The 23,016-nt window shown below is 39.4% G+C and overlaps 1 protein-coding gene across 1 annotated transcript in view; it reads right to left on the bottom strand.

The window, feature by feature from the left end:
• snx19 (sorting nexin 19) overlaps positions 1-23,016 on the bottom strand; it is an 88,492-nt gene that overhangs the window by 60,701 nt on the left and 4,775 nt on the right. Inside the window, exons 3-8 of the mRNA XM_033049919.1 lie at positions 22,182-22,282; positions 20,879-20,995; positions 19,515-19,645; positions 18,423-18,516; positions 14,516-14,699; positions 11,593-11,725 (exon numbers count right to left, since the gene is read on the bottom strand). Coding sequence (XP_032905810.1) covers positions 11,593-11,725; positions 14,516-14,699; positions 18,423-18,516; positions 19,515-19,645; positions 20,879-20,995; positions 22,182-22,282 — 760 coding nt within the window. The remainder of the gene's footprint in view (positions 1-11,592; positions 11,726-14,515; positions 14,700-18,422; positions 18,517-19,514; positions 19,646-20,878; positions 20,996-22,181; positions 22,283-23,016) is intronic.

Consider the following 23,016-nt stretch of genomic DNA (forward strand, 5'->3'; position numbering starts at 1 on the left):
TTGCTTTTACCTACATTTGACACCTTTTGTAACTGTCAAATGGATTTCAAAGCATTAAAGATGCCTGCCCAGTCATCCCTCAGGCCTTGAGGAGGTTGAAAGGCTGTCTGCATCTGCACTGGGTAGGTGAAGTAATCCTGGCAGGCATTACCTGGCACAATGTTTGCTGTTTATAAGTAAGTCAGCCAAGGTTTGTCTAAGATACAGATAATAGCACTGTTTGTGTTATGGAAAACAAGACAGTCAAAGACAGATGGGTCTGGTATGCTTGAGGTCAAAGTTAACAGCACAAGCTCGATCTACTAGGGCATTAAATCCAAGCAGTTTAATTTCGAATCAACTTTATAAGCCCATTAGTTTTAAAGGACTGTTTTTCAATTTTGTTAAAAGCAGGTATAATTTTGAGAAAAAACTATTTGTCATGTCTGATAATGCAGAGTTAATGATTTATTTTAATTCACTCGTGAGCATTGCATCAAGCTCAGCATTTAATGTCCACTGCTTTTGAGAAGGTGCTGGTGAATCACCTCTTGGAATCATTCCAGTCTGTGAGACACAAGTAGTCTTCAGTTGAAGTAAGCTCCAGGATTGACTCAACAATAATGAAAGAACAATCTGAAGAAGGGTCTCAATGCGAAACATCATCCATTCCTTCTATCCAGAGAAGCTGAGTTACTCCAGCATTTTCGGTCTATCTTCAATGAAAGAACAGTGATACATTTCCAAGTCATAATGGCATATGACTATTTTTTAATTCTTCAGGTCTCAAGGATCGTGAGGATAGACAAGGAAGGCAATCCCAGTAAAACTTGCACCTTATCCTGAGTCTAAAAGTGAAATGTGAAGATGACACATATTGATATTGGAACTGTGCCTTCTCAAAAACGTAACAGGCATATTTGTGTAACCGTATCAGGACAATAACCTCTCCCTCAATGTCAGCAAGACTAGGAGCTAGTTATTGACATCAGGAAGAGAGGTGGGAGTATATGCCCTAATCAGCATCAATGGTGCCAAAGTGGAGATGGTTGCGAGGTTCATATTTCTTGGCATATTACCAATGATCTGTCATAGACCAGCCACACTGACGCAATGGTCAAGAAGGCACACCTTGCCTCTACTTCCTGAGGAGACTGAGGAAGTTTGACATGTCTCCAATGACGCTTACAAACTTCTATAGATGCACTATAGAAATTATACTGTTGGGTTACGTCACAGCTTGGTTTGGGAAAAGCTTTACCTTAGACCGCAAGAAATTGCAGAGAGTTGTAGATGTAGCCTAGTCCATCACACAAACGGGACTTCCTACAACAGATTCCATCTAAACTTCACGCTTGCTCAGAAAAGTAGCCAACATAATCAAAGGCCTGCTGAACCCTGGTCATTCCATCTTTTCTCTGCTCCCCTTCAACAGAAGGCACAGAAGCATGCACTGCAAGGGCTTCTTCCCCTCTGCTATCAGGTTTCTGAACAGACTTTCCATAAGCCAAGGTAATGTCTAATTCACCTCTACCTCATTGCAGACATTGCCTTTGTCTATAGAACTGATACTTTGCAATGTTGAGAATGCTTGTTTTGGGGGCTAGTCCTCTTCCGTTTTCTCTATATGGCATGCTCAAATGGATTCCGATCGGGTGATTGACTTGGCTACTCAAGAATTTACCATTCTTTACCTTTGAAAAACTCCTTTGTTGTTTCAGCAGTATGTTTGGGATCATGGTCTTGCTGTCGAATGAACCGCTGGTCAATGAATTTTGAGGCATTTGTTTGAACTTGAGCAGATAGGATGTGTCTATACACTTCAGAATTCATTATGCTACCACCATCAGCAGTTGTATCATCAATGAAGATAAGTGAGCCAGTACCCTCAGCAGCCAAACATGCCCAGGCATGTTTCCCATACTACAAAGATAAATATGCTGTTCAAGAAAGAAGTCAAAAGACACACAGTGAAGACCTGCCAGGAGACCTGAAGAAGTGCTGCAAAGTGACCAGACTTAGAAGCTGACCAAATACTTTAAGGTTCCAGCAGGATTAACCTTGCTAAATACTGTAATTGGTGAGTTTGCTCTTCCAGATAAAGATAGAAGCTTGTCTTAAAGGAGGAAACAGGTATACCATTTCTTGAGCAGGGAATATCTGCAGGTGGAGAGCCTTGTGGAGATCTTTGCTGATGAATTGGTGTTGACGCATGAGAGGAAGTAAAATCAATTCAAACAAAGATCTCAACAAGTGGAGATCAACCTCATCTACTGTATCCGTTGTTCTCGGTGTGGACTCCCATATATTGGAGAGACTTAGCGCAGACTGGGCAATCGTTTCACTGAACACCTATGCTCAGTCTGCCTTGGCGCATGCGATTTCCCGGTTGCCAAATATTTTAACTCCCCTTCCCATTCCCATACTGATCTTTCTGTCCTGGGCCTCCTCCACTCTCAGAGTGAGGCCACACACAAATCAGAGGAACAGCACCTCATATTTCACTAGGGTAGCTTACATCCCAGTGGTATGAATATTGATTCCTCCAAATTAACGTAATTATTGCATTCCCTCTATCACTGTCCCTCCCCCATCCTAGACGTACTGCTACTTTCACTATTTGCATCCCTTAGTTATCACTTCTTCCACAGCCAACTATGGACCATTGTGGGCTCCACCTTCCTTAGTCATTGGTGCCGTGTCTGATTTGTTCGGTACCTTTCATACCTCTAGTTTCCCTCTCCCGACTTTCAGTCTGAAGAAGGATTTCGACCCAAAACGTCACCCATTCCTTTTCTCCAGAGATGCTGCCTGACCCGCTGAGTTACTCCAGCATTTTGTGTCTATCTTTGTGGAAAACCAGCATCTTCAGTTCCTTCCTTAACAAAATGACAATGTATTTAAAAATATACATGGCAATTCCATCCATGGCATGACCTGTTTGTGAACAATGAGGGAGCTGAAATGATAAATCAATCGCGCAGGAGAGAAAAGTTCCATGAATAAAACGGTTACTCCAGTATAAGAAGTGACTGAACAGAAGAAAATCTCTCCGAAATATTTTCATTAGTTTAATTGTGGGTGTGTGAGAAAATGGTTCAAGAAGCTGGATCATGAAGCTTCGGTGTAACATGAAATGTGCCGTCAATGCATCAGTAATGGTTACAAGAGCTGCAAACAGCACACAACCTTGCCCTCTGGCGTAAGCCATCCATCCTGACCGTGATACCCATCTACACAAATCTTGCAATATTAATGACAATATTTATATATTTTTATAAAGGAGCAACAGTAATATGCAACGTTTTTGCAGAAGGTATTTGTTCTGTTATGATTGACAATACATACAAACTTTTGCTCCCCACATTCCCTTTAAAGTTGAGTTTAAATGGACCAGGCAATTCCAAGAATTATACAGCAAGTTATAATACTGGAAAACATTGCCTGTAACACTTGCATTAATCAACACCACATGTAACCTCATGCGGCTAAATATAACAAGCAATAATCAACAAATGCAGTGGTCAAATGGAGCCACAGATCAAGACCAGAGGTGATTTCAAACATTCTTTCCAGACTTAACATAAGCTAAGCTGTATTACTGGCTTCACAGAACCATGTTGTGAGAAGGAGTACTTACTCCTATTTCGTATCTTATACTCTAACAGCAGTACACATCTAAATTCAAGTGCAAGATTACAACAAATGGTGGACACTGTCCGGTCCATCACGGTTACTGAACTCCCCATTATCGAAGGGATCTAAAGGAGGCACTGCCTCAAAAAGGCAGCCAGCATCATCAGGGACCCACACCATCCCGGCCACACTCTCACTTCACTCTTGCCACTTGGGAGAAGGCATAGGAGTCTGAAAACTGCCCTCCAGGTTCAGAAGCAGTTTCTTCCCAACAACCATCAGGCTATTTTGATGCTTTGTAAGAATTTCATTGTTCCGTTTCAGTACAGATGACAATTAATTCTTTTGACTCTTGAAATCAATTTCTGGGGTTCATTATTTTAACATAGTAAACAAATCTAGCTAAATACTGAATTAATCAGCTTCTTAAAACCTGTAGGCAAATTGTAGTTCCAAATATTTAAATTGCTGTGCATTAAACAGCACGATACCCAAATCCAAGCTCAATGGAACATACTCTTCCCGTCTTAACATAATGACAGGAAGTGTTTAGACATTTACCTTCAACTCACAACGTTTCCTCATTAAAAAACATGCAAAAAAGAGTGACCATATATTATTTAAAGATTACAAAGATTCTCAGAATTTTCCTTGGTTTTACACAGTATTACCTTTAACTACATGGAAGTTCAGGATAAATCCTATCTGGCTAAAATTAAATCCCAATCAACAACAAACTAATAAAAGGTATAATTGACAGAGTAATCAAGCAAAATTTATTCGCCTACTCATCGATGCCTAGATTGGGCTAAAGACCCAGCTCATGGCTCGGATCTAATCAGTCTTTATACTAATATGGACCAAAGAGCTGAATTCTAGAAGTGAAATAAGAGTAAATGTCTTTAACAATAAGGCAACATTTGATCAACCATAGCTAAGGAACCCTGGTAAAATTGACATTGCAGTAAACACACTCTGAGGATAAAATTATTACCTCACAGAAAGGAAAATGGCAGTGGTTGGTGAAAGTTATTCATCCTCATCACTGCAGGAGTTCAATGACACTTATTGGTAAGCATGAGCAAAGTGCTGGAGGAACTCAAAGGATCAGGCAGCATCTGACCCTCTGGGAGGAAATGAGCAGGTATTTCAAGTCAGGACCCTTCAATGGATCAAAAAAGGGTTCTGACCCGAAACGGCATCTGTCCATTCTCTCCACTGCCTGACCCACTGGGTTCCTCCAGTACTTTGCGTTTTGCTCAGGATTCCAACATCTGTGGTATCTGGTGTCATCATCTTCAATGATCTTCATTTCAACAAAAGATGGGAAGTGGAGATGTTCATTGATGATTTCACCAATTCAGTTCCACTTACAACTTCTCAAAAATTGAAAGGCCGTGCCTCCATGCAGAAAACTCATGCAGACCAATTATTAAACATGTGGTGATAAGTGGCACATTTGTGCCATCAAATCGGGCAGAGACCATCTCCAACAAGGGAGAGTGACATTCAATAGCATTACCAGCAGAAAGACTTCCATTATCAATATCTTGGAAATCACCATTGACCAGAAACGCAACCACAGCAGGCACATAGAGACTGGCTGCAAGAGATGTCAGAGGCTGCATATCCAGAGGTGAGTGACTCATCTCCTGACACCCCAAAGCCTTGCAATCATCTACAAGCAGGTCAGGAATGTGATGGAGTACTCTTAGCTTGTGGAGGAGGGCAGGAGGGGAATTTTGAGACAGAGGCTGGTAGGTGATAGGTTGAGACATAAGATATAAAAATTAGCTGGCGCCAGGTGGGGGAGGGGAAGGCTAGAGACGGAGGATGACCGGTGATAGGTAGAACCAGAAAAGGGAAGGAAGATGTGCAGATGGAAGCTGGTGGGGAAGGAGATAAAAAAAGGTGATCGAAAGAAAAGGAAACCTAAGTAGATAGGTATATGGATGATAGGCAGAGAGAACCAGGCGTGGGTGGTCATGAATTTAGGTAATGAGGGAGGGAAGAGTACAAAGGGTAGAAACCCTGATGGACTGGTGGGAGTGGGAAAGGAGCACAGGGGGAGTGAGTTACCTGAAAGTGGAAACTTCTACATTCACATTATTCCAAGCAGAATAAAAGGTACTGCTCTTCTGAGTTTGTCTTTGGCCTCATCAAGACAGAGTAATCAGTGTGGGAATGGTACGGGGAATTCAAATGACATGCAACAAGAAGCTCTATTTGGCCATAGCAGACAAAGCACAGGTGCTCTACAAAGTGATTGCCTAGTCTATATTTGTTCTCACCAATGTATCGAAGGCACATTGAAGTGCAGATAATAGAGGAACAATTGATCATGTACAGGCAGATGAGATCAGTTTAACTATGCATCATGTTCGACACAAACAAGGGCCCATTCCTGTACTATACTATGCTATGATCTAACGCCACAACTTCAGCACCAAGTGCAAGAGACTAAGTTGGAGGAGGTGCAGGTAAATCTCCATCTCAGCTGCAAGGGCTGTTTAGGTCCCCGGTTGGTGGCAAGGAAGGAGATATAGGGATAAATGTTCCACCTCCTACCATCGCGGGGAAAAGTGCCAGGGAGCGAGGAGGGATGGGTTGGAAGGGTGAGTGGACTGGGAAGTCACGGAGAGAGCGATCCCTATGGAAAGCAGGGTGGTGGAGAGGAGAAAAGGGACAATGTGGCTGGTGGTGGAATCCTGTTGGAACTGGTCGAAGTGACGAAGGATGATACATTGGATGTGGAGTAGGGTAAAATGTGTGGACCAAGGGAACTCGATCTCTGTTCCACCTGGACAGAGGATGTAGGAAGAGAGAGGAATCAAACAAGATGTTGTTGGCATGTTGTTGAGGAAACATAACTTCCCCTCTGATGTGCTCACCAGAGCCCACACTTGCACAACTGTTCCCAACATCCCCCACTCCACTGCTCCCCTTTGCTTCCATGGTGCTGATTGACCTGCTGAGTTCTTCCAGGAATTTATTTTTTGCTCCAGATTCAAACATTTGCGGAATCTTGTGTCTTCATTTTACAGCATATTTGTCACTGGTGAGGATATTTAGGTCATTAAACTTTTCAACTGTACATGATCCTTTGGATTATGAAACTCTTATACCAAGCTACATAAGAGGGTGATTAAATCGACCTGCAAATGTATATCAATAAAATCTTTGTTGCTATTTTCTTCCTTCAAATCAGTCTCTTGCTGGGGACTTGGAAGAGCATTGAGTTCTCTGTATTGGCCAACAGCTATTGCTCAAATAACACTTCCAAAAGAGATTAACTAGCCATTTCTTATTTCATGCTGATGTTGTGTTTGCTCATTTTTTCACTTGGTAAATAACCGTGTCTAGACTCTTGAAGTCAGACACTAGCTATGAAGTGTTTTAGGAAGTCCCAAGTACATGTACAGAAAGTCAAGCTTTTTCTTCCTTTACATCTGGGCTTCCAGTTGCAATGGAGCCAGGTTCCAGCTTGTGTGCAACACACGAAGGAAGATGGAGCAACTTCAAAAGCTTGAAAATGTTAAAATGTTCACCAAACTAATAGTGGTGAACCCAGGACAGATCTTCAGAGATATGCACAATGAGGACCTTGAAGCCATTGACTCTCTCCAACGCCGTCCCGTAGATGAAGACAGGCTCACGAATCCCCAGTTTAACCCCCACCCCCATCCACCCTAAAATCAACAATAAGCTCCTTGTTAAGATTGAGTTAAGGTTTTGTTCTGACACCATTCAATGAGATTATTAATCTCCCTCCTGTACCCTGACCTGTTTCTCGTTCAACAATGGTGGTATCATCTGGGAATTAAAAGGTTTAATTGGAATTGGCTACTGTTCCTTGAACTTACATTAGGCTTTGTTGGAAGTGTATAAGTGCAAACCTCCTTAGTTTGTTATACTGTGTCTGGAAATCCATTTACTGAAATCATGACACTTTTTAATTCCTCGTTCTGGGGTAGAATAAGGCTCAGGTCTTAGTGAAGTCAATCAATTCTATCAAGCAGTAGTTGGTGAAAAAGTATTGATTAATGCTTTTGGTCCTATTTAGACCAATGTGAACCCTGTTTATATCACATTGTACCAGTGGAGTAATTTAAATTGGAATTGTCTCGGGAAGAGACTTGTGAGCTGGCAAGCCAACTTGTCTAGGAACATGTATGGATAAATTAACACCTCTAACCAGATTTAATGGACAGGGGATACTTAAAAACATCTGGATTTTCTAAAGAAGTACTGTACATTTTATCTAAGGTAAAGTTTGTATCAAAAAATTAAAATATAAAAAGTTTGGTTCTAATTTACTAAAGTTTTCAATTTGAATAGTAAACACAATACTAATACTTCCAGGGTTTTACATACACAAAGTGGAACTGTCTGGTGTATTATAAATTCTTACTGAACTTGACAAAGAGTTACACACCAACGTCTGCAAATATTGCCAAAACTACTGAGCCAGCATCATTTATCGAAAAACTGATTATCCATGTAAAACCATAAAACTGCTCAACCAAAATCATGGAACTCCAGTTTTCCAATGCTTCTCATCAGAAGTAGTCTCTTCTGCAGAAAGATGAAACCAGGGCACAATAGGCATTTTGTATACCATGGCACTGGTTTAATGTTCAAGTGAGAACAGCATGCACCAGGTTTTAGACATTTTTCTCCTTGGTATCTGACTAATCACCAGGCTTATTCCTGGGATGAGAGGGTTGCCTTACCAAGAGACTTTAGACAACTTGGGTTAGTATTCCTCAGAGTTTATAAGGATGATGGCTGACCTTATTCAACCATATAAGATCCTAAGCAGGCTTGACAGGTAGATGTTAAGATGTTTCCACTGGTGGGAGAGTCACGAACAAGAGAATAAAATATAAGACCACTCTTTTAAACTGAGGTATATAGAAACTCTTTCTCCCAGAGGGGAGGGAATCTCTGGAATTCTCTGTCGCATGGGGTGATGGAGGCTGGATCATTAGAAATATTTACGGTGGAGATAAATAAATATTAAAGATCAAGAAATTAAGGTATATGGGGAACTGGCACAAAAATTGAGTTGAGGCCAGAGGTCAGCTATGATCATACTGAATGGTGGAACAGTCTTGATGGGTCAGTTGCCCACTTCTGCTCTTATTTCATTGTGTTTTTGTGTTCTTGTAATCTATCCAATACAACATTTTAATTACAAAGAACTGTAACCTCTCATTTTGATATGGATCTATTAACTATAATGCCACATGCCAAATGATGAGACATAACATAAATATGCAATCTATAGCTTGTTTATATTGAGCATTATTTTGTCAGGAACAGAATCCCCATAAAAACACAGTTTTCCCATCGCCATGTGAACCACAGACACTGTAGGCTTGTGCTTTAATAATAACTTCCATGGTCTCAAAACACCCTAAAAGTGCACTGCAACAAATTACAAGGCAACAGAGAAAGAGCAGGAGAATAACTTATTAATTGTTTGAGATTTCGGCATCATTGGCACAGCCAGCATTTATTACCTAAGGGAGGCAATGGAAAACTATCACTAACTGGCAGATGGTATTTAAAGTCCAACACATGGAGTGTGTCTGAAGTATGTACAGGTCAGATGGTGAAGATTATCCCCCTTGAAGGGCAGCGGTGAACCAGATGTTGTGTCAAACTAATAGTTATTTTGGTGGTCATTACTAGTGACTAGTTGTTGTTCTTTTTCCAAATTTCAAACCATTAGCTGAATTTAAGGTACACAACTGCCATAGCAGGATTTGAATTTGGGGTTCTGGATTTTTGAGGGCCAGACTTGTGGATTCCGAATCCATTAATTTGAGCGACAACCTACGTCATCTTATTGACAACCTACGTCATCCTGGCAGCAGCACCTACGTCAGGCTATGATCGTTGGCGTCAAGCCCACAGGCACCGAATGTCGCCGAAAAGTTTTGAACATTTCAAAATCCAGCTGCGACCAGAAGAAAAGGTACGACTCTTTGGGCGACTGAGGGGACCATACAGGCAACACCCCGGCGACCATGTGGTGACAGCCTAGTCGCCTAAAAAATCGCCTAAGTGGGACAGGGGCATTAGTAGTGTGGTTATGACCCAGAAAACAACCATAATCCAGCGCAGCACTGGAGAGACCATGCTTCTGCAAGATTGCTCAAAGACTGGCTTCCCAACAGAATGTGGTCCAAGTTTTTCAATAATGTTACATAAGAAGTGTTGTGGCCCGAATGTGGAAACAATGCTTGGGGTGGGAGGGTGACTGACACCAGGAAGCACCTGTCAAATTTCCAATGTGGTACAAAATGATTCAGAAATGTTCTTTATTACATTTCACTGAGAAAAAAGAGATCAGTTTCAGTTGAAAAAGAAATAGGGCATTATACTATTGAATTTCCAATCAACGATTTCCTAACAGTAAACAATCTGTCACAAGAGAAAAAGAAAATTAAACATGGAAACTAAATCCCAAGGTTTAAGTATAGAATCTAGAGCTTATTAAAGCTTTTATTAAACTAAATGGACTTATAGCAGATGTTGAAAATGGCTCTTCCCTCAAAGCATTTATTATATATATGGAACCAATATTAAGACATTTATTTTTGCGTGTCACTGTAATAATCTTCAGTTAATATTTGCTTTTAACATTTCTGTATCACAATGAGGAATACAAATGCTGGATCCATACTCCATCCGTGACTGCAGGTTTCACCCACACAATAAGCCAGCGTCCCCAAACACTGTCCTTCATGTAAAGTGTCAGGGCTTACAAACATTTTCTATACTTTTTTTGTCCAATTTCACATTGATCAGCCAACCTTGCAGTGCTTACACTTTCACAGAGGGCTTTGTGGAGGGATGAGGCACTATAACATTTATTTAGCAGTAGGTCCATCCAGAAGGACTGGAATGTACAGGTACATGAAACTAAGAAAACATTCTCTGCATTACTTCAGTGAATGTTCTCAAATACTCTCCATACCTCATAAACCACGTGTAACTGAGGCCCACAAATTCTTACATTCAGTTCTAGTATGTGTGCACAATACATGACAAAGGTTTTTTACAATGAACATGAATATTTGTGGTGTACTTGTTATAAACAAAGCACTTTATTTATCTACAATTTCTAAAGACCAAATTAGTTTGTTAAAAGACACTCTGGTTAGGCTTTAAAGATTTTTTTTGTCTGTTATTGAATTAAAACCAGACAAAGTCTGTTAAAATGAGATCTGGAACAGGTTTCTACAATAAACGCACACATTTTTAAAACAAGCATTGTTTCTGCTAACTTGACCGCATTTTTAGCTTCATTCTTGGAGGAAAGTATGCTCACATCTGCCTCAATCTCTTTTCTCTCCACCTCTTAATTAAATCTGTATCTTATTTAGAATGCAATTGAAAATATCATACAACCTCATTTTTCCCTCAATTTTTATTGGAGTTTTGAATAATTATGGCACGATTTGCTTGGACCAAATATCAATTCCTGCAAACTTTGTAGAAGTTGTATTTATCATAAATAATTTATGAAATAATTTATGCGCTAATTACAAAATAAATTTTGAAATTATCTTCAGCAAAATACCTAATTTTCAAATTCAATACACTTATACTGGCTGGTAGCACATTGAGAGAACATCCAGGTACGAGGGGATTACATGAGATTTATGTTGTCACCCTCTATTTTGCATTCACTATCATTTCAGCTCTAGATTTCTTTTCAAAATTCAATGTTTGCTTTAATATATTTAATCACAAGTATTTGGGGTGGATGGATGAAAGCATCTTACCTGTGATACCAATACCAGGCCAATACCCTTGATTAATGTCAGATCATCATGTTTTGGTGTGTAACCTCTGATGTAGGTGCAACATAATCACAAGTAAACCTGATAATAATGCATATTTCTGTGGTCATAAATAACTATCGTACGTGCACAAACCAATTATGAGCAACAACCCACTAACCTTTCTATCAGGGTCCCGCACAGCAGTCGTATAAACTTTTGCATGTTCTCACTACACACCCAGCTCCAGTGGTCTTTCATCAATAAGCACAGGAGATCCAGTGCTATATCTGCCAAGACTGTTTCAGAATCCTCTGTCCAAAATGGAAATGAAAATAAATGCACTTTACAAGATGACAATAAATAAACAAGATGACAATAAACATAATTTTGTTTGAACTTAGGTTCAAATGACAATAAACGTTATTTTATTCTATTCTATTAAAACATCTTTAATTAAAAAAAATATTTTTATCATAATGTGAGTGTTAAGAAACTTTTCAGAGCTTACTTCTAATAGGCACATTTAATAAATGTGTAGTCTGCTTACAAGTATTGAATTTATTTGCTAAGAATTTAACATAAAATGACTGAGAGTCAAGACCACAGATAACGTGTTAATACGTTCTAGGAAGTGTAATAAATTCAGGCCTCTGACAAGAGATACACAAATTGCATTTGTTTGCATATAGTATACTATGTATAAACACAGCTATAATTTCTACAAAGTGAAACCAAAAAGTATTAAAAATATTCTTTAATAAAATCAGACAATGTGCACTTTAACCACATGTGATATTTTTAAATTACAAATCTCAAATTGTGGAGTACAGAGGCAAATAAATAAATGATGGGACTTTGTCCCAAATATTATGGAGGGCACTGTACTTACCTTCCAATAAATGTTAAAAGCAGCCCTCTAGGGGGTTCATAACCCCAATAAATAAATCACCGAAAATTGAAAATGGGAAATAATTTCAAAATTATTTTGTCAAGCAAGCTCCTTTTACTGAATGCTGTTGCAGGGAATAACATTCTAAGGATAAATGGAATCTAATTTACCTTTTTTGAGGGAGAGACAAAGATGTGTTAAAATAATCCAAAATTGTAAAAATTCAATGAGAAATATTTAATCTTTTTCTATGTGTGAAAAAATATGTATTTATTAAACTTCCTGAATAATAAATAACATTTGGACAAAATAGGAGGAACTATTTGAGGACATGGTTTGTGTCGTTCATTATGTTGAATGCCTAGCTTGGTAAGAATAGTGTTATACTTCCACCTAATGGTATTTGGGGGATTCAAATAAAAAAACTTACAAAGGTGTTTATTATGTGCAGGAAAGAACTGCAGATGCTGGTTCAAATCGAAGGTATACACAAAATGTTGGAGTAACTCAGCGGGCAGGCAGCATCTCTGGAGTGAAGGAATGGGTGACGTTTCGGTTCGAGACCCATCTTCAGACGGATGTCAGGGGAGTGGACGGGACAGACATAGAATGCAGTCGGAGACAGTAAGACTGGTGGGAGAACTGGGAAGGAAGAGGGGATGAAGAGAGAGGGAAAGAAAAGGCTACTTGAAATTAGGGAAGTCAATGTTCATACCGCTGGGGTGTAAGCTACCCAAGCAAAATATGAGGTCCTGTTCCTCCAATTTGCAATGGGCCTCACTCAGACAATGGAAGAGGCCCAGGACAGAAGGGTCAGATTGGGAATGGGAGGGGAGTTAAAGTTTTTTTTTCAATTTGCAGCCAATGAAATAGTTTTGAAGTCTACTCTCTATTCAAATCTAGAAGTCACAGCCCCTTCTAATATCTAATCTAATATCCAAATCTAGAAGTGACATGGCAACCGACAAATAGCAACGTGGCAATTGGCATATAAATTCATTACAATAGAGAGGTTAATAAAATAGCAAAAGCACTTGCTCTTCTTTGACATGTTGCCAGAAGTTCAACATTCATCTACTGCAACTTTAAACCAAGTTTCATTTGAAAGTTCACACCTCAACCAGCACATTCCTCACTTCCACACAAGACCAGTTCCTTAGCACATTACCAGAATGTTAGTCTAAATGTTGATGCTTAATCCAGAGCCTAACCCAGAGGCAAGAATGCTATGCCCAGAATTACTGGTCACAGTATTAATCAGTGTCACCATTTCTGATCTTTCGTGTCCCCAAAATGTATCAGGCCAGTACAAATTATGAGTTAACTAAAATAAAATGCCATTAAAGGCTTTGCTACAGTTCAAAACAATATGGAAGGACAATATCAGAGCTAGTTCGCACACACAAGACTCAAGAAATTGCATGTTGGAACTATTACTTGCAGAACAGAGCAGCTGCTGAAAATCGAAACTAAAGAGATTCATGAAAATACCAAGCAGATCAGGTAATATCTGTAAAGTGAAAAAATATTGAGTTGTTTCAGGTGGTAAACGAAGTCAGAACTTTTCAGTTCTGATACCAACAGGAAAGAATGGCTTTTTGAAAACGTTGTATTCAACAGTGCATCCCAAGGCAACAACATTCGTAAATCGAAGACGAGGAATTATCTTTGAACTCATGTTGATATTTTTTGGAACAGTGTAGGAAACCATACTAGACAGGCCATAAGATCGAATTCCCTATGTAAAACTCTCCACCTCTACACTTCTCTTATCACAGTCACCATACTTCTTAAAGCCCATCTCTTTGTCTAACTTTTGACTAGCACAAAGTTATTGACTTTTGACTTACACTTATGCATAACACAAAGTGCTGGGCGAAATCAGTGGGCAGGCAGCATATGTAGAGAGAATGGGCCTGTCGACATTTCGGGTCGGAACCCCACCAGACCTGCAGAAGGGTCCCAACCCAAAACGCCGCATGGCCATTCCCTTTACATATGCTACCTGACCCCCGCTAAAATGCTTCAGCACATTGTGTTTTGCTCAAGATTTCAGCATCTGCAGTTCTTTGCGCCTCCATTTATTTATGTAAGTGTCACAATGCTTCTGCAAATGACCTTTGAATGCCGTGCTACATTAAAGGTCCTATTTAATAGCTGCTATTGTTGAGCCAATGCATAACAATACTAGTAGTTATGGTCAAATGCTTACCACAATTAAATTGCTGGTTGGAAGATGGCTCACTGCTTTTCAGCTTCTTGTCTGAGTAATTATGTTCTTTAAATGCATCCCCTTTGGACACTTTTCCCTTCACATTCAGGTGCGTTCTTCCCAGTAGCTTTCCCTGTTCCAGGATGAAGTCCTCCATACCTGCTACGCAAAGACCTTCGGATAACTGAGTAAAACCACAGTTACATAATAACAAGATCATACTCTGACAAAATTATTCAACAACACATTTCTCCCAAGAGTTAATATCTATCATTTAAAAATATGTAATGTGACCAATAATGTTAGCAATATGCGAGCATGTCTATGTGTACAATAAGAGTGAAATACTAGATAATGGGCAATCTAAATTTACGGAGTGGCAATACAAATTCAGTTTTACCAAAGCTAATTATACTCTGCTCATTCAAAAATCTTATGCAACCATTTGAGTACATGGTAGAATAAGTCATGATAACTACTTAACAGCTGAATATTCCCTTCCAGAAAGTATTTTGTTTCCACTGAAAAATATTTGTAACTCTCCTTGCTAAATTACAGATTTTAATTCCTTGCATTTCCACGTGCCTATCTAAAAGCCTCTTAAATGCCACTATCGTTGTGAAGTTCAACTGCCTCCACATGTTCCATTTCCTTAACTCCCTGCATATCCATGTGCCTGTCTAAAAGCATCTTATATGCTACTGTTGTCTCTACCTCCACCACTATCCCTGGCAGCACGTTCCAGGCACCCACCAAAGACCATAATCAGTCAAATGCTACCTTGGAGTCAACGACAATCACTTTGATTCCAGGATTCAGTTATAATCTAAGCACCTAGTTGTAACATTGTATTCAAAAGAGGGCACACCAGACCACACATCCTAAAATACTGTATTATCCCAAATACTATGTACAAGTTCTGAAATGGAACTTGATTTCCGTGCCTTCCAATTCAGTGATAAAGGTGTTATTCTGAATTAACCTATATTAACCTATACAATTCCAATCAATTTGCAGCCACATTCAATTCTCAGCATAAAGCATTGGAATGCAGCAATTTAATTTAATAGTCTGAGTTTATCCATGAAAAATACATGTACACTTGCAGCTCATTTACTTTTTTTTTTTAAAAGCTCAGTTAACAAGGACGGGGTTGAGTTCATTGCCCTTTCTCCCTGCTAACTGAGGTGGGAACAATGAAATAAATCAGAATGGTCTACAAAGGCTGAAGGTTCACAGACAGATTTTCAAATGGATGAACTTTCCCTGACTGTATCCAGCGGCCATTGTGACGTCAGTGTTGACGCCAACAAGCTGGATTCCTCTCCTCCAGTTTATAGTTGCCTTTTGATCTTTATTGACTGTTAAAATGATTTATTTCTCTTGTATTCCAAATGCCTTATTACATATGGCAATGCTCAATGCCTTTCAGACTGTGCTTGGATGCTGAAATAATCATGAAACAATTTTGTTAATTCCCCACATTATCTTGAAACCATCGCTTTTAAATTGGGACCAGAGAGGACAACAACTATGCAATGCTTGGAGATAATATCCTAGGTGTTTAATCAGTGCAGTAACCAAGCAAAATTTGACACTGAGCCTGAAGGAGCTACCAGACTCATGGCTAAAGTTTTGCTCTGAGTTCTGTTCAGAACATCGTTTTTGAGCTCCATTACAGCTGGCATAACATATTTGGCTGAATGGCGTAATATGCTACAGGCAATAATTAGAGAGGTAGAGAGATGGAGTACTATATTAAAGGTATGTTTTGACCAATTGGGGCAACAATATCATCCAACAATCGCATGGTGCTCAGCCCCTCTAAATTTCTCAATTGTTTTCTAATGGCTGGGGATGAGCTCTGGGCAAAAATAATTTCCAATCCAATCAACTGAATGTTTTGCCCACCATGTATTATTTGTATCACGTTAGATGTAAATTTTGAGTTGTAAATTTGCCAGGCAACCCTTTTTTACTGGGCCCAAGACTCTTTCACTGTGCACTTTTTTTCCATCTCAAGCCAATCTTAATATTTAAATTTTAAGCCAAAAGAACCATTCCTCTTTCTATCATTTTTACGAACATAATGAACAATAAGGAACAGAGGGGTCACAAACTTTACCCACGTGTTGGTTAATAAATCATTTTCATTGCGAACTAAATTATATGAACACACACTAGTATCCACCTTCATTACCCAATGTATGAGCACGTTATAAGGCACTAATCAAGTATAACATGCGTTTCAGATCAAAAATCACTCAAAACAAACAAGCCCAACCAGTAATTTATATCACCAAAGGTTCAATACGAGTGGCATATGGAATATACATTAGGCATGTTGTAGATAAATACGCTGTATTAATAGCATCACCGGTACAGTCAATAAACACTGGAAGGCTTTTCCAGTACCAAATAAAACTTTATTTGTTCTGAATGCAAACCAAACAGATTTTGCCACTTGAGCCAGCTCGTGAAAACAAGATACTTAATACCACAAGAAATGAAAGCAAGAGAAATTGTTGGAATACAGATGGAGTAAAATATCCAAAGTCAGTGCCACCTGCAACCCAGACGGCCCAATGATCCATTCAGGAAACATTGGATTATTCAAAATAGTGCTGCAACATCTAAAAAAATGCACCAAACTATTTTTCCTCAGCAATATAACCTCTACAGTTCTTTCTGATTGTTTTCTTTTTGCATTTTGCAAATACAATGTTGTAGAACATTGGATTTATGCCTGAATTTTGACTGTAAAAATGTATGTATAATATCTATTCATACATCACAAAATCCTACAAGGCGATGGAGTGAGAGCTGGGAGTGGAAGGAATCTAAATCACACCACTTTGGCTGACATGGCACATTGGGCTGAAGAGTCTCATATTGTGCCATAAATTTGTACGATACTATTACACATAAATTAACACAAATACACAGCCAATTTGTTAATTATCATCATCTCATTGAAATATGGAGCATTACACCTACTTTGGCATTCGTAACAAACTCAAAAAGCTAACTCAGTAGAACACCCTGTGTGTAAGTGATAGTCTTGAAGAACAGTTTATATTTTGAAAAGGAGTCCTGTCCCGAAACATCGTCTGTCCATTCCCTCCACAGATATTGCCTGACCTCCTGAGTTCCTCCAGCACTTTGTGTTTTGCAAAAGTTTATATTTACTGCCCTTTGGTAACGTGCCTGTTTATTAAGAGTTGCATTTTTCACCCTCTGTAACTCCAGACATAAAATACTTTCTGGAAATGTAGTATTTAATTTATAGTTCATTTTCTGCAAATGTCATTAGATGAAAATGTCTCTTTTAAGTTAACTCATCAAAGCCTGAAGCTACGTGTACCATTGATACCATCAGAGCAGACACTTCTCCCAGGGCAAAGGCAATGTCATTTTACCAGTGGAGAGGAGTGAAAGGAGAATGCACATTTCCTCAACTAAAAATGTTGCCTCCTCTTTTTTAAGGAAAGCTGAGTTGATCAATTTTGGGGATTTAATATTGGGTTTGATTGTATTTACTATCTGATTTCAAAACTCCCAATGTTTTGGCATCTGGTTCAATAGAAGATGGTAACCTTTCAGGGTTAGTTCTGACTACACAATGGACAACACAAGTCTCTCTAGCTATAATAAGTCTGGTATATTTTTCACTAAACTGCCTGGCCAGCGTTCAAGCCAAAGGGTAATCTAAACAAAAATATACATCATGTGTTTTAAGTATATTCGGAATCCAAGTGAGCAACATTATCTGGAAATGAAATAAATACCAGAAACGACTGATAATATTATTTTTGGTCAGATCTTACATGGACTGTACATGGAAATAATGAATAACTTTCAACGTTCAGTTTTATTGCAGAAATATAAAAGAAAACTGGAGACTTACAGCATTTTCATTGTAGCAGTATGTGATTTTTGCTTGAATGTCTCCAACACTTAGTACCGGAGCAATCTTACTGGAGGCAAACCTTAGACGGGATCTGAAATAAATAAATTTAACAGTTCTTCAATTGGAATAAAAGTATCAATTTCTGTGGGGACAGGAAAAATCTGCAGATGCTGGAATATTGAGCAAAAAAACAAAGTGCCGGGGGAACTCAGCAGGGTAGGCAACATCTATGGAGGGAAAAGACAGATAACGTTTGTCTGAAGAAAGGTCCCGACTAGAAATATTCCTATTACTATATTTCTATAATTTCTATATTTTCCTTTCCGAAGACAGACACAAAATGCTGGAGTAACTCAGCGGGATAGGCAACATCTCTGGATAGAAGGAATGGCTGACATTTTAGATTGAGACCCTTTGGGTCGAGACCTTTCTTTAGACTGGTCTCGAGCCAAAACGTCACCCATTCCTTCTTTGCAGAGATGCTGCCTCTCCCGCTGAGTTACTCCAGTATTTTGTGTCTATCTTCGGTGTAATCCAGCATCTGCAGTTCCTTCATACACATTTCTCTTTACGATGTCTGTTAACAGCAGCCTCAAATTGGACGGGAAGCGAATCTCACTGCTAAAAACTCACAACTAACCAGGAAGTAACATGCACGATTTGTAATTCATTTAAAAAAATATTTTACAGCACAAAATAAAGTCTGGAATATGCACACATGATTAACACAGAAATCTTTATGGCTTGAAATATTTAATGAGAGATTACAATCAGATAAAATATTTTGTTTGGTGCATCGAGGTTGTTAAGTGACAAATGAAAATGTACTTTTGCCTCTTGCAATAAAGCAGAACATTTTTCTGTTTGTTTTTGTAGAAACAATGAGAAAAACGAACAATCACTTGAGAGATGCAAAAATCTGCAAATATGAAAAGTTCTTTGTAGAAACAAGGAAAAGCAGATGCTGGTTTACAAAAGACGACATAAAGTGCTGGAGTAAAGCAGCGGGTCAGGCGGCATCTCTGGAGAACATGGACCCTTCTTCAGTCTCCAGATTAAGGATCTTTAATGTATTTTACAGATACCCACTTGTTGGCTTTCTTTCCATCTCCTTGGAACTTGCAATCTGCTTCGCACTCTCCCAATTCCTCAGTAGGACTCTGAGGGTCTGTTCGGGGGAATGCTGTCTTCAATGTATCCACAATTGCACTAACGACAATCTGCAAGAAAGACAGACCATGCTAATACAATCCCCTGGCAAATGGTCTCATCAACTCAATTAAAATTCATCACTAACATGAACCCCTAATGCTGAGAATGGCCCAATCAGACAATCAGCAACTATTTTGGATTTCTCCATAGCCACATTTACTTTTCATTGTTCTGCAATAAAGCTGGATGTTGGCTGCAGCAGCCCACCCTTGTGATGCAGTTATACCCATTAACAATTAACTTAATGCGTCAGATCCTGAGGCTGCATCTCTGGATTGCCTCGATGGCCTTTGACAGTCTGTCAATGGCCTTTGGACCTTTGGACTGTTCTTGGTTATCTGATAATGGGAAATGTTCGCAGACAAATCAAATAGATTTTTTTTAAATTAAACAATAAACTTACATAAAAACATCTGACAACAACGACAACTTAAGTGATAAAATAAAATTATGATAAAACAAAGAAGACTATAAAAACCAGTCAAGGTCAGTGACTGCATTCAAATGCTGTTGTCACACATTTGTCTGCCATCCTCAGTGCAAATCCAAACTGCTGGACCTCAGGTCTGGTCCGCTACTCAGATAGGTACATGGATAGGAAAGGTTTAGAGGGATATGGGCCAAACATGGGTAAATAGGACTATCTTAGATGCGGCGTCAAGATTGGCATGTTGGGCTGAAGGGCCTGTTTCCTTGCTGGAAGACTCTATGACAGGTATGGAGTGCTCTATCCCCAGACTTGGTGATAAATCCACTGGTGGAGCTGCATCTGACTTCCAATATTCTTGGTATTTCCATCTATGCTGGCTCTAACAGCAATCCCATTGCCTGTCTTATTTCCCTGTAACCTATTCTTATTCACCTCTGCTTCTCAAACCATCTGCTGATAATGGGAGAAATGGAATACAAACCAGCACATCTTTGGGATGTGGGAGGAAATAGGAGCATCGTTGGAAACCAACATAATCACAGGGAAAACATATAAAATTGCTACCGAACACCAAAGATTTGGATCGAACCTTGGTTCACTGCAGCTGTGCCACCTTTAATCTTGTTTCTATGCCACAACATTTACGAAGAACTGACCTGCTGGAAGGACATCAGCAGTTCGATTTGGACCCAGCAAAAAAATAAACAAGTACATGTTGACCTCTAACTTACAGCTTTCCGTTAAAAGGATATAAATAAAAGGGCTCTCGAAGAGAGGATGATCAATAAAAATGTTCCCAAATAGTAATAACCTTGTCAATCCTGGACACAAAGGACTTCTTCACAAAAGCAATCCTGGCATCAGTGTTGAGGGCCAGGAATTCCTGCATCTCCTCAGAGTACGCACTTTCCGGAATGGCACAAAGTTGCTGCATTGGAAGAAGAAAACCTTATTTTCTTGCATACTCCATACATAATACAAAAAAGTTATAACACAAGTTAGCGACCGCAATTAGAAAATATAACCTTTCCTTAAGTTTCAGTTCCAAAAAATAGTTCACAAAAGTAAACTATGATAAGCAATTTGATACATAAGGAAGCTGTAATTAAATACAAAAATGGAAGTAAAAATTCCCCCTCTGACTGCTCTGCTATTCAATATAATAGTTCAATATTAACCAAGCCCTATATAATTGCAGAAAGGTTTTATTTATACTTCAAGTCCCCCGTTGGCTCCAGGGAGACTATCTTTCTATGGATGGAGTCCAACATAAAAATTCCAAGAGAAATCATCTCTCACTATTACTCTTTGTGCAATGCAATGATGCAGGCCAGATTCCAGTAATATTGTTGAGTATGCTGAGAGAATGGAGCAGCTGGGCTTGTACACTCTGGAGTTTAGAAGGATGAGAGGGTATCTCATTGAAACATATAAGATTGTTATGGGCTTAGACACACTAGAGGCAGGAAACATGTTTCCGATGTTGGGGGAGTCCAGAACCAGGGGCCACAGTTTAAGAATAAGGAGTAAGCCATTTAGAACGGAGACGAGGAAACACTTTTTCTCACAGAGTGGTGAGTCTGAGTCAGAGGGCGGTGGAGGCAGGTTCTCTGGATGCTTTCAAGAGGGAGCTAGATAGGGCTCTTAAAAATAGCTGAGTCAGGGGATATGGGGAGAAGGCAGGAACGGGGTACTGATTGGGAATGATCAGCCATGATCACATTGAATGGCGGTGCTGGCTCGAAGGGCCAAATGGCCTACTCCTGCACCTATTGTCTATTTTTGTAAGCCACTGTTTGTTCAGCCAAATTGTTAACAAGCTGATTAAAATGGCCATTCTAAAGTGTTCTGTGATCCGAATTTAGATGCTCTATGCAATTTCTACGACACCATTAAACACAGTCTGTATGAGAAATTCCTGTGGGAGAGTGGGTATAAGTCAGAAGAAGGGTCTCGACCTGAAACTTCACCCAGTCCTTCAATAGAGAGATGCTACCTGTCCCACTGAGTTACTCCAGCATTTTGTGTCTATCTTCTGGGTATAAGCCTTGATGGGTGACCAGTAGGAAACACCTCCCTCATCAAGGATGATACATGCATTAGTTTGTTCCTACCTTCAGAAATGTCTCAAGGAGACTTTTTCGAGCCTCAACTTTATCAGTGTCCATATTTCCAAATGGCAAATCTGGAAATAGTTTCTTTGGTCCTTTGATATCTGGAAACCAACAAAAATCTATTACTGGGAAAAACATAATGAATCCCCATTGAAAATAATTTTAATAATTTTGCCAATAGTAATTGATGACATTTAGATCTATTATACTTGTGTTCAAATCAGAAAGCATCAAAATCTCGTTGCTTAAAAGTATAAGCAACCACACAGACAAAATTAGAGAAAAGAAAGTCAGATTTGCATTGGTTTCTTGGGATGTCCCAATTTAAAGGCATTAAAATATTTCTGCCACAAATTTAGTTTTATATTTAGAGATACGGCGCAGAAACAGGCCCTTCGGCCCATCGAGTCCACACCGACCAGCGAACCCAACACATTAACACTACCCTACACACATTCGGAACAATTTACATTTCTACTAAGCCAATTAACCTACAAACCTGTGCGTCTTTGGAGTATGAGAGGAAACCGAAGATCTTGGAGAAAACCCACACGGTCACGGGGAGAAAGTACAAAATCCATACACACAGCACCCGTAGTCAGGATCAAACCTGAGTCCCTGGCGCTGCAAGTGCTGTAAGGCAGCAACTCTACTGCTGCACCACCGTGCTGCCCTTTTGGTAAAATGTAAGATCAGAAGTCAAACAGAACAGTGTTGCAGCTGGTAGAGATGCTGCCTCATAGCACCAGAGAGACTCTGGATCAATCCTGACCACGAACACTGTCTGTGTAGAGTTTGCACATTCTCTGTGACCGTGTGCTCTGCTTTCTTCCCA

Source organism: Amblyraja radiata, chromosome 33 (assembly GCF_010909765.2).
Source record: "Amblyraja radiata isolate CabotCenter1 chromosome 33, sAmbRad1.1.pri, whole genome shotgun sequence".
Taxonomy (NCBI): domain Eukaryota; kingdom Metazoa; phylum Chordata; class Chondrichthyes; order Rajiformes; family Rajidae; genus Amblyraja; species Amblyraja radiata.